Here is a 12,461-nt window from a genome sequence, read left to right as displayed (position 1 = left end):
ATGTCACTGTATGTCAGTTTCTGCCGGGGGCCACGGGGTGAATGGTTCCCTTTAAGACCATAGTCCATGACTATCTGCACCTCAACATCGATGTTTTGAACTTAGTCTTGACCTATTCAACTTCTAGGTGTCCAAACTGGATGAATGGACTGAGCTTGCTGGACACGCCATAGAAGTGTTATCTTGCCCAGCAGCCAGTGTTATCTCGGAACGCACATTCAGCACAGCTGGCGGGGTGATAACTGACTAACGTATCCGTCTATCCACTGACAATGTGGATCGTTTGACATTTATAAAAATGAATGAAGCGTGGATCTCTGACCTTTTTGTTACCCTGGTTGACGATGTCACTGACTAGTAAACTGTAGCATGTCTTCTTGACAATGTGAAATACACTTTTCCACTGCACTACATTTCACGTCTGTAGTTCCTATGCCTGCTGCTGCTAAATATTGTATTTTTTGCTGCTGCCCACAGCTAGTGTTCCAAGTGTTACAGCTGAATGTATTTTTATACACCAGTATGAACTTGCTGTGCAATGCATACACCTCTTACTCCACGTCCTCTTTGTAGCCCTCCACACATTACAAAGTTATACAACTAATGTGTGTTATTTATGTGAATGGCCCCCTTTCCTGTGTTCCCCCCACTCCGGAAGTGTGGTGCAATATACTCACCGCATTACTATCGACCCCGGGCCGCCATCTTGGGACAATGACGAAATCTTCGGGAGGCCGGCCAAACCGCTCCAGCCGTCCCTCATTCTGGCCCCCCTCTGGCGCATTATCAGCTGCTTAGTTATGCTCAGCCAATCGTGGCTGAGCAGCTGATGACGTGCCAGAGGAGGGTCCGGAATGAGGGACAGCTGGAGCGGTTCGGCCAGCCTCCCGAAGATGTCGTCATTGTCCCAAGATGGCGGCCCGGGGTCGACAGTAATGCGGTGAGTATATTGCACCAAACTTTCGGGGTGGGGGGAACACAGGAAAGGGGGCCATTCACGTAAATAACACACATTACAAAGTTGTATAACTTTGTAATGTGTGTTATTTAGTGAATAAATGTTGAATGCCGCACTACCCCTTTAAATGCCTCCACCTCTCCTGCCATGTTCTGCTACCTATTTAAGTTGAACTGGAACCTCCATGTTCCCTGCTGGGCTCTTCTAGCTGCCACCAATGGTACTGCCGTCTAATCTACTCCAGCCTGCAGAGGCGTAACTTTAAGTTCTTGGGCCATGGTGCAAAAGGTGAAGTGGGGCCCGTCAATTACCATGTGCCATTTCCAATACCGATGTCCCATGTGTCAAAGGTGCTTTTGGGCCACCTCAGGATGCAGGGCCCAATGGTACTGCCGTCTAATCTCCTCCAGCCTGCAGAGGATGCTACCGTTGCACCCCCTAGAGCTACATCACTGCTTGCAATCTGTCCTCATCTTTTCCGTTATCAGTTGAAAGGAAAGAAGTATTTTACCCTCTAATTTTTTCTGTCATTCTTAGAGCCAAACAGAGAACATTTTTTTGAGATTTTTTGTTTCTAAATTTTTAATGGAAGTAAAATCTTTCAATAAACTTTTCTACCTTCTCCCCAAATCCAGAAGAAAAGGAAACTCAAGGAGCAGCCACAGCCAGTAATGGAAACCGACCCAGGAGGCTACGTAAGATACTCATAATCGCATACATGCACAGAAGTGAAAAGAGTAGTGAGAAGATTGTGGAGGTATAGGGGGGTGGGTGGGTATAGGTGTGAGAAGGTAGAGGTGTGTGTATGTGTGGGTATACAGTAGACGTGAGGAGGTATAGAGGGATGTGTGAGGAGGTGTAGGGGGTGTGGGTATAAGTGTGAGAAGGTATAGGCAAGGGCGTAGCTAATGTCCCCTGGTGCGAGAGGTCAACTTGCCCCCCCCCTTTCACGACCAAGTGATGCTATTGGTGTATATATATATATAGAGATATATATATATATATATATATATATATATATATACATACACCAAGACAGCTATTACCAATAACACCAGCATATAGGAAGAGAAAATATTGTCATCATACATATTACAGCCATACTGTTACTGACCAAATCCTGTATACTGAGACCAATATTACCAGTATATAGGAAGGATATATTACCGCCACACCACAACCACTACCATTACCACCATATTGTTACTGACCAAATCCTGTATGCTGAGACCAATAAAACACAGTACCAGAAAAAAGTAACAAATAATTTCACCAAATACTGACTAATACCACCACATACCGACTAACACTACCACATACTGACTAACACCACTGCTGCTACTGACTAATACCACCACATCAGGCCCGTATTTGGAGTCCATGCTGCCCCAGGCACTTTGCATGCTGAGGCGCCCCCCCCCCCCCCCCCAGCACTGGCAGGTTACATGCATGATGGAGGAAGGAAGGAGGCCGGGGACGTCTTAGTTTGGGGGCCGCTTCTGTCCAGTGTCGGACTGGGGTACCTGGGGCTCATCAGAGGAAATGATCCTTGGGGTCCACCAATATACAACCAGTGAGACACGACACGTTGACCCGCTCCTTTCCTGGATTCATCTGTATCTGTGACAAATCCCTTGTGAACAACATTTTCAGTCGAACTAAAACTCTCAGAATACCCTCCATTTATACAGCTCTCAGGGTATGCTGGGAGTTGTAGTTTCTGAGTGGACTTAATAAATCACTGTGTGCAGAGTCTCCTGGTGGCTGCAATCTGTAGGTGACAACCATCAGCCCTCAAGGTCCAGCAACACATCTGTCTACACTGTACTACAACTCCCAGCATATCCTGAGGAATGCCAACTGTCAGTAAATGCTGGGAGTTGTAGTCTCTGAGAGGACAACCCTTTAATAAATCACTGGTGGCTGTAATCTGTGGGTGACAACCATCAGCCCTGAAGGTCCAGCAATACATCTGTCTACAGTGTACTACAACTCCCAGCATACCCTGAGGGCTGCAGACTGTCAGTACATGCTGGGAGTTGTAGTGCCTGCAGCTGTTGTAGTTGGGTCCTATACACTGGATGCTTTGTGGCATATAAGAATACATAGATCTGTGGGGCTCAGTGTAGGGAAGTGACCCCAGAACATCACTAATAGGGGATAGAACAACAACATCTCCCCCTATCCCCTATTAGTGCTGTTCTGGGGTCACTTCCCTGCACTGAGCCCCCACAGATCTATGTATTCTTATATGCCACTAAGCATTGAGTGTGTAATGCACCTAGGACCCAACTACAACAGCTGCAGGCACTACAACTCCCAGCATGTACTGACAGTCTGCAGCCCTCAGGATATGCTGGGAGTTGTAGGGGGGCACGGGAGAAGCTTGGGGCAGGGGAGCAGCTGGGGGGCAGGGGAGAAGCTGGGGGTGGCAGTACAGGGGCAGGGGAGAAGCTGGGGGGCAGCAGTAGGGGGCGGGGTAGCAGCTGGGGGCGGCAGTAGGGGGGCAGGAGAGCACTTCCAGGGGAGAAGCTGGGGGTGCACGTGGGAAGACGGATCAGCCGGGGGCAGCCGGAGGGCAGGGGAGCAGACGCAGGCTGGGCAGGCCCCCCCAATGCAGCTTTTGGGGCCGGGGTGCAGCTGCTTCCGGCACACACTGGCTCTATCGCAGGCCAGAAGCTCACAGCTGCAGCCCCGCGGTCCCGGACTTCCTCCCTGCTCAGCGGCGCTCACATGTGACATCATCGCCGAGCAGGGGAGAAGTCAGGGACCGTGGGGCTGCAGCTGTGAGCTTCTGGCCTGCGATAGAGCCAGTGTGTGCCGGAAGCAGCTGCACCACAGCGATCAATACCCACCCCACCCCCGGCCGCGGACTAGGCACCCGTGGGCCGGTGTCTATGGCGGCGAAGGGGGTAAAAAGAAACATTTTTTTTAAAAAGTGTTCCCTGCGGTTGCCGCCCCTCCAGGGCACCGGACCACAGGTGCCTAGTGGCGAATACGGCCCTGCACCACATACTGACTAACACCACCGCTGCTACTGAATAACATCCACTATACACAGATCACTATCACCTCATCCAGTCATATAGCGGAAGCCCCATCTCTACACAGGTTCTAAACACCATATACATCACAGTGCAGTTATATCAGGTCACTCACAGGGGACGTCTTCTCTGATCGGAGTTCTTCCCTTTTCATCTTCTTCTCCATCTGTCCTGGGCCGTTATGAGAACTTCTCCGAGCCACGAAGCCACAGAATCTGCCAGACAGACATATTAGTCTCCTCATACTGGCACCATCCTCATCTCTATACACACTGCACATCTGTACTGTCCCCTTTACACCCTCATTTAGTGGGTAGGCTGACTCTATGTGACCCCCTAATAATATATGCCACCGCCTCTATGTAGCCTCCTTACAGATGGCCCCCTATGTTGCCCCCCCTTATAAATGGCCCCCTCTTGCCCCCTTATAGATGCGCCCCCCCCTTATAGATGGCCCCCTCTCCCCCTTATAGATGCCCCCCTTATAGATGGCCCCCTCTCCCCCCCCTTAAAGATGACCCCCCTCTCTCCCCCCCACTTGTAGATGGCCCCCTCTCCCCCCCCCCCTTATAAATGGCCTCCTCTCCCCCCTCTCCTTTTAAAAAAAAAAAAAAAAAAAAAAGCACACAACTCACCTCACAACACGCTCCCCTGTCGATCCTCTCTCCTCCTGCAGCATCTGTCTGCCCCCCGGCTGATGTGCGGCTGCTGGGGGTGTCCTGCCCTATTCCGGCTCCCTGTGCACCAGGGCTGGGACTTCTGCACAGGGAGTGTCTCTAACAAGCGCTCCCTGTCCCAGAAGTCAGGGCCCCAGGCGGCACAGGGAGCTTTCTGATGCGTGCTCTACCGGGGATAGGGCAGGACACCCCCAGCAGCCGCACATCAGCCAATGGGCAGACAGATCCGGAATTGACTGATGGGGGCCTCACGGGTCCTGTGGGCCCCCCCTTGTGGCGGGCCGGGTCGCAGCGGTGACCACTGTGACCCTGGTAGTTACACCATTGGGTATAGGTGTGTCTTTGGGTATGTGTGTGAGGTGGTATAGGTGTGTGTATGTGTGGGTATAGGGTGGTGTGTGTGTGTGTATATATATATATATATATATATATATATATATATAAAATCTTCTGTGTATGGACATACCACACTTACCGCCATGTTTACCACATCAGCGCCATTTACGCACCATTGTTCCTTGTGTTTATAGGGTCAGCCTCTCGCAGGTCATCCAGTACATCATCTGAGGAGGAGAACTGGTACGAGAATTACAGACAGCAAGCTGGTGAGTTTCATTTGGTGGGGTTGGAGTGGGCTGTCACCATTGTGTGTTTGGCCGGTGACTGGTGTTGGGTGTTGGGGGCCAGCACAGCATCAGGGTATACGAGGTTGTATCCGAACCTTGATGTCGACAAGACCCAGTGTTACCTTAATGGTCCATTATTGCATAGATTTAGCCTAGAGCTTTGTATGTGACTTCTGATGCTCGCACACTACCACTCACTTGTACAGTGGTTTCTGTGGCACCGTATGCAAATAGCATAGAGTGCCACATATGTTTCTTCTCCTGCTGTATTCAGCTTGGCATTGCTGCATCCCACTCCCACTTCCTGGTTTGGCGTGGGTGATGCTGAGCTGTTGCAGTGATGCTGAGCTGTTGCAGTTCCCTGTCTCTCACTGAGATCACAGATTCCTCCAGGGACAATCCACTTGGAGACGCTGAAGCAACAAGCTGTCAACTATAGGAACATAGTACAGGGAAAAATGCAAAAATTATCAATTCTGTTAATTTAAAGCATTGACAGAATTTCTTACTTTTGCATTATATTGCAGTTTTCAAAACATTAGCAGGTAAGAATACCCCTTTAAGTGAAGCAGGGACTCCTATCAATCTGACAGGAGTTCCTATTTCCAGGTATAGGGAATTCCCTTTAAGAGCGACTTGGGTACCAACCTTTTAAAAGCGTCTTGTGTACCGTCCCTTTAAGAGCGACTTAGGTACCGCCCCTTTAAGAGCAACATGGATACCGTCCCTTATGTAATGCCCCTTTAAGAGCGGCTTGGGTAGCGTCCCTTTAAGAGCGGCTTGGGTAGCGTCCCTTTAAGAGCGGCTTGGGTACAGTCCCTTTAAGAGCAACTTGGGTGCCGTCCCTTTAAGAGCGGATTGGGTACCGTCCCTTTAACACCGACTTGGGTACCGCCCCTTTAACACCGACTTGGGTACCGCCCCTTTAAGTGCGACTTATGTAATGTCCCTTTAAGAGCGACTTGGGTACTGTCCCTTTAAGAGCGGCTTGGGTGCCGTCCCTTTAAGAGCGACTCATGTAATGCCTCTTTAAGAGCGGCTTGGGTAGCGTCCCTTTAAGAGCGGCTTGGGTAGCGTCCCTTTAAGAGCGGCTTGGGTAGCGTCCCTTTAAGAGCCACTTGGGTGCCGTCCCTTTAAGAGCGGATTGGGTACCCTCCCTTTAACACCGACTTGGGTACCGCCCCTTTAAGTGCGACTTATGTAATGTCCCTTTAAGAGCGACTTGGGTCCCATCCCCTCAGCTCTGCTACTTATAATGGTAAAGATCATTGCTCGGTTACCATGACAACCTTACTCATGTCAGGGAGACAAAATTGTTAAGGACCTTTCATCTTCTATTGGCCAATAGTGGACATGTGACTGTGTGGATGTTGTGAGACATTGCCTGACAGGACCTTAGAGTTCATATTGGCTGCTATATTTCAGCTATTTGCATATGTGCTGTGATTGGCTGTTAGTGGTTAGAGTGTGGCCATTATTTCCAATGGGCCATTATTTTCTATGAGAAATTAGGGGTCTTTAAACATAAATTTCTTAAAAACGACAAATCCGATCGAAATGAAAAATAGATTGCACACCTGTCACCGCCGAGGGCTTCGAAACGCAGTTTTAACGGAGTCTGTGTACAAAGCTGTTCGGGCTGTATTAATCACAGAAAGATGGCTGGAAGAAGAAGAAACGGAAGAAGAATATGGATTACAATATAGGGATTTTGCAAGCACTATAATAATAGAGATAAAACAGCACCATGTATGTAACAATACCACCAACACCATGTGTGAACACAGCCTTAGAACCAATGAGCACCTTGTATACCTGTGTAATGCACGCTTCATGATGACACCGCCATGCTGCGCAGGTCTGCTCACAATCCACACCGTATATTGGCATGACCTTTTTATTTTTGTGATCCAGGTAAATGCCCATGGCTGTCTACATAGAAGGCGCTGAGTGAGGGCGGCTCCCGGCTCATTCTCCTGATCACTCAGACCCCCAACTATCACACATTTAGTGACTATTTAGGCAGCTGAGCATTGATTATGCAGATCATCTGTGTGCAGCCACGCCTGTCCCTGCAGATCATCTGTGTGCAGCCACGCCTGTCCCTGCAGATCATCTGTGTGCAGCCACGCCTGTCCCTGCAGATCATCTGTGTGCAGTCACGCCTGTCCCTGCAGATCATCTGTGTGCAGCCACGCCTGTCCCTGCAGATCATCTCTGTGTGCAGCCACGCCTGTCCCTGCAGATCATCTGTGTGCAGCCACGCCTGTCCCTGCAGATCATCTGTGTGCAGACACGCCTGTCCCTGCAGATCATCTGTGTGCAGCCACGCCTGTCCCTGCAGATCATCTGTGTGCAGCCACGCCTGTCCCTGCAGATCATCTGTGTGCAGCCACGCCTGTCCCTGCAGATCGTCTGTGTGCAGCCACGCCTGTCCCTGCAGATCGTCTGTGTGCAGCCACGCCTGTCCCTGCAGATCATCTGTGTGCAGCCACGCCTGTCCCTGCAGATCATCTGTGTGCAGCCACGCCTGTCCCTGCAGATCATCTGTGTGCAGCCACGCCTGTCCCTGCAGATCATCTGTGTGCAGCCACGCCTGTCCCTGCTGATCATCTGTGTGCAGCCACGCCTGTCCCTGCAGATCATCTGTGTGCAGCCACGCCTGTCCCTGCAGATCATCTCTATGTCCTTTCTTTGCTGTACTCGGATCAGTTTGGGGCGGCAGGTTGATTGGAGGACTGGAGGACATTGATGTGAGCTTCAGCCTGTGGCCGTCATGGTCCTCCCATACTGGGGCGTCCACCTTCCTTTCTTCTCACCACGGAGGACGCAGCATTGTAAACCATTATTAATAACACTCATCTATGTTACAGGTCCCCAGAATTTTCTGCTTCCACCACAACCTTACGAAGGATCCTCCGAATATGATGATGTCAGTTCTGTGGCTTCTGATTGAGATAACCTGCAGTAAGTGTGACTATCGGACACCTAAGGGAAACACTGAGAGGGTAGCAGCAACTAAGGTGATGAAATATCTATATAGTATACGTTATATCCTCTGCCTACACTATAGTAGGAGCAGGGAGACATCAGCATTAATCCAGTATTATATGGGGAAAAGGTTCTGACACCTCCCCTATTATACTCTAGTACATTAGGCAGCAAAGTGGCACAAGAAGATCAGGAAGAGCTGAAGAAGAGTTGTAAGAAAAACAAGAGCAGCACAGGAAGATCACAAATAGTGTAAAAAGGGAAGGAAAAGGAGCACAAGAAGAGCAGAAGAAGGAGCATGAAGAAGCAGGAGAAGAGCAGAAGAAGGAGCATGAAGGAGCAGGAGAAGAGCAGAAGGAGGAGCACGAGAAGAGCAGAAGGAAAAGCATGAAGGAGCAGGAGAAGAGCAGAAGAAGGAGCATGAAGGAGCAGGAGAAGAGAAGGAAGAGGAGCACGAGAAGAGCAGAAGAAGGAGCATGAAGGAGCATGAGAAGAGAAGGAGGAGCATGAAGGAGGAGCACGAGAAGCAGAAGAAGGAGCATGAAGGAGCAGGAGAAGAGAAGGAGGAGCATGAAGGAGGAGCACAAGAATAGAAGGAGGAGGAGCATGAGAAGAGCAGAAGGAGGAGCACAAGAAGAGAAGGAGGAGCATGAAGGAGCACGAGAAAAGAAGGAAAAGGGTCAGAAGAGAAGAAGGAGCATGAAGGAGATGGAAGAGCGTGAGAAGAGCTGAAGATTGAGCATGAAGGAGCACGAGAAGAGAAGGAGGAGCAGGAGAAGAGCAGAAGAAGAGTAGGGAAGGAGGAGGAGGAGCACAAGAATAGAAGAAGCATAAAGGAGCATGAAGGAGTAAGAGAAGAGTAGAAGGAGGAGGAGCATGAGAAAAGCAGGGGAATAAGGAAAAGGCTCACAAGAAGAGCAGGATGAGCATAAAGCATAAGCATGAAGAGGGTGAGAAGAGCAGGAGAGGGGCAGGAAGAGCATGTTAAAGAGTCACTGTCGTATATATATATTTTTTTTTTTTTGCAGAAATCAATAGTCCAGGCGATTTTAAGAAACTTTGTAATTGGGTTTATTAGCCAAATCTGCTATTATCTGCATTCAGAAAGCCTTTCCCCAGTTCCACCCCCCCTTCCCTCCTCTTTTCCATCCACTGCAAAATATCAGGAAATTGTGACTTGTTGCATCAGACGTCCCCAGTATGTTCTATAGGGAGGGGAGGGGGGAGGAGGGAGTTAGCAGACAGCAGAAAGCAGAGAACAAAGAGATTACAGGCATGGAGCTGGGTGACAGCTGTAATCAGAGCTCAGAGAGGTCAGTGCTGACTGTCAGAGGAGATAAAGGGTGAGGTATTTGTAGATTAACTCTTTGTTGCCCTGTTTTGGTCTATTATTTAGCTCTTTCCATAAGAGAACAATGAAGACGGGGGGAGAGTTTCAAACTGCTTTTTCATGATAAAAATGATTTTTTTTGGCTTATAAACCCAATGACAAAGTTTCTTAAAATCGCCTGGACTATTGATTTCTGCAAAAAAAAATTTGCAACAGTGACACTTTAACCCCTAGACGACCCTGGACGTAGGGTTACGTCATGGAAGTCTGTCCCCAGACGACCCATGACGTAACCTTACGTCATGGGTGTTATTCCCGCTATGAAGCGCGCTCCGGAGCGGAGCGCGCTTCATAGGAGGTGGGGGCCGGCTGCAGTGAGCAGCCGGGACCTCACCGGTAATGACACGCTGCAGCGATCGCGCTGCCGCGTGTCATTAACCCCTAAAACGCCGCGATCGCGGCGCGACCGCAGCGTTTAAGTGTAAGTGACAGGGGGAGTCCCCTGTCACTTACCGATCGGGACCCCCGCAGTGTGACTGCGGGGGTCCCGATCGGTAAAACGGACTGCTGGAGGTCTCTTACCTGTCTCCATGCGGTCCGATCGGCGCTCTGCTACACTGAGCCTGCACAGGCAGGCTCAATGAGCAGAGCGCCGATAACACTGATCAATGCTATGCCTATGGCATAGCATTCATCAGTGTAAAAATCAAACTAGTGAATGTAGAAGTCCCCCAAAGGGACTTCAAATGTGTAAAAAAAAAAAGTTCAAAACACTATTACACTACCCCAAAACCCCTCCCCCAATAAAAGTCTAAATCACCCCCCTTTCCCATTATATAAATAAAACATATAAAAATGAATAAATAGATAAACATATAATATACCGTAGCGTGCGTAATTGTCCGATCTATTAAAATATAACAAGCGTCATTGCGACCGGTAAACGGCGTACACGAAAAGAGGGGAAAAAGTGCGCAGATTACCGATTTTATGTTACATTATATATTAAAAAAAATCAATAAAAAGTGATCAAAACGTCCGATCTTCACAAATATGGTATTAATAAAAACTAGAGATCATGGCGGAAAAAATGACACCCCATACAGCCCCATAGGTGAAAAAATAAAACCGTTATAAGCGTCACAATAGGCCCATTTTATTAATATTTAATTGGCAAAAAAACGGATTTCATAAAAAAAAAAATATATATAACATTAGAGAATCTGTGTAACCTGCATATGGTTGTGTTCGGGCTGACCTATAGAATAATAGTGTCATGTCGCTGTTACCATATAGTGCATTACGTAGACACAGGAACCCCCAAACGTTACCATATTGCATTCTTTTTTACGATTTCACCTATTTATATCTTCATAAATAATATATTTGGGGTTCCATCATACATAATATATTTGGGGTTCCATCATACATAATATATTTGGGATTCCATCATACATAATATATTTGGGGTTCCATCATACATGTTATGGTAAAATGAATGACGCCATTACACAGTACAACTATTCCTGTAAAAAACAAGCACTTACATGGCCTGTAGATAGAAAACTGAGAGTGCTGGAGCTCTTAGAAGGGGAGGAGGGAAAAACGAAAGCACTAAGATCAAAATTTGCGCGGTCCACTGGGTCATTTTGGGCCTGGTCCTCAAAGGGTTAAAGTCATAGCAGTCTCTAGAGAGGAATACATAGTGTTTGTATGATTGTTGTAAAATCATTTCTACTATCTATATTCTCTCCCCAGAGTCACCAGTCTGTGGACATGGCTCATTGTCCCCTGACGCCTTCTCTCCAGAGTGACCCCATCATGGACACGGCTCATTGTCACCAGACGCCTTCTCTCCAGAGTGACCCCATCGTGACACGTCTCATTGTCCCCTGACTCCTTTTCTCCAGAGTGACCCCATCATGGACACGGCTCATTGTCCCCTGACGCCTTCTCTCCAGAGTGACCCCATCGTGGACACGGCTCATTGTCACCAGACGCCTTCTCTCCAGAGTGACCCCATTGTGGACACGCTCATTGTCACCAGACGCCTTCTCTCCAGAGTGACCCCATCGTGACACGTCTCATTGTCCCCTGACTCCTTTTCTCCAGAGTGACCCCATCATGGACACCGCTCATTGTCACCAGACGCCTTCTCTCCAGAGTGACCCCATCGTGGACACGTCTCATTGTCCCCTGACGCCTTTTCTCCAGAGTGACCCCATTGTGGACACGGCTCATTGTCACCAGACGCCTTCTCTCCAGAGTGACCCCATCATGGACACGGCTCATTGTCCCCTGACGCCTTCTCTCCAGAGTGACCCCATCATGGACACAGCTTATTGTCACCAGACGCCTTCTCTCCAGAGTGACCCCATCATGAACACGGCTCATTGTCACCAGACGCCTTCTCTCCAGAGTGACCCCATCGTGGACACGGCTCATTGTCACCAGACGCCTTCTCTCCAGAGTGACCCCATCGTGGACACGGCTCATTGTCACCAGACGCCTTCTCTCCAGAGTGACCCCATCATGGACACGGCTCATTGTCACCAGACGCCTTCTCTCCAGAGTGACCCCATCATGGACACGGCTCATTGTCACCAGACGCCTTCTCTCCAGAGTGACCCCCATCGTGGACACGGCTCATTGTCACCAGACGCCTTCTCTCCAGAGTGACCCCATCGTGGACACGGCTCATTGTCACCAGACGCCTTCTCTCCAGAGTGACCCCATCACGGACACGGCTCATTGTCACCAGACGCCTTCTCTCCAGAGTGACCCCATCGTGGACACGGCTCATTGTCACCAGACGCCTTCTTTCCAGAGTGACCC

General features: G+C 49.2%; 1 protein-coding gene across 4 annotated transcripts in view; it reads left to right on the top strand.

Moving 5' to 3' along the window:
• The window catches only part of LOC138794572 (T-cell differentiation antigen CD6-like), a 141,512-nt gene extending 129,273 nt beyond the window's left edge, over positions 1-12,239 (top strand). The window contains exons 9-12 of one of the 4 annotated variants that reach the window (XM_069973328.1): positions 1,594-1,653; positions 5,210-5,284; positions 8,179-8,272; positions 11,385-12,238. In XM_069973328.1, coding sequence (XP_069829429.1) covers positions 1,594-1,653; positions 5,210-5,284; positions 8,179-8,261 — 218 coding nt within the window. In that variant the 3' untranslated portion in view covers positions 8,262-8,272; positions 11,385-12,238. Of the gene's footprint in view, positions 1-1,593; positions 1,654-5,209; positions 5,285-8,178; positions 8,273-11,384 lie in introns of all 4 variants that reach the window. The other 3 variants (XM_069973329.1, XM_069973326.1, XM_069973327.1) reach the window with 3 other exon arrangements.
• The last annotated feature ends 222 nt before the right edge of the window (positions 12,240-12,461 follow it).

Source organism: Dendropsophus ebraccatus, chromosome 6 (assembly GCF_027789765.1).
Source record: "Dendropsophus ebraccatus isolate aDenEbr1 chromosome 6, aDenEbr1.pat, whole genome shotgun sequence".
NCBI classification, from domain to species: domain Eukaryota; kingdom Metazoa; phylum Chordata; class Amphibia; order Anura; family Hylidae; genus Dendropsophus; species Dendropsophus ebraccatus.
The sequence above is the reverse complement of the archived record's forward strand: the minus strand, read 5'-3'. Positions and strand labels throughout refer to the sequence as shown.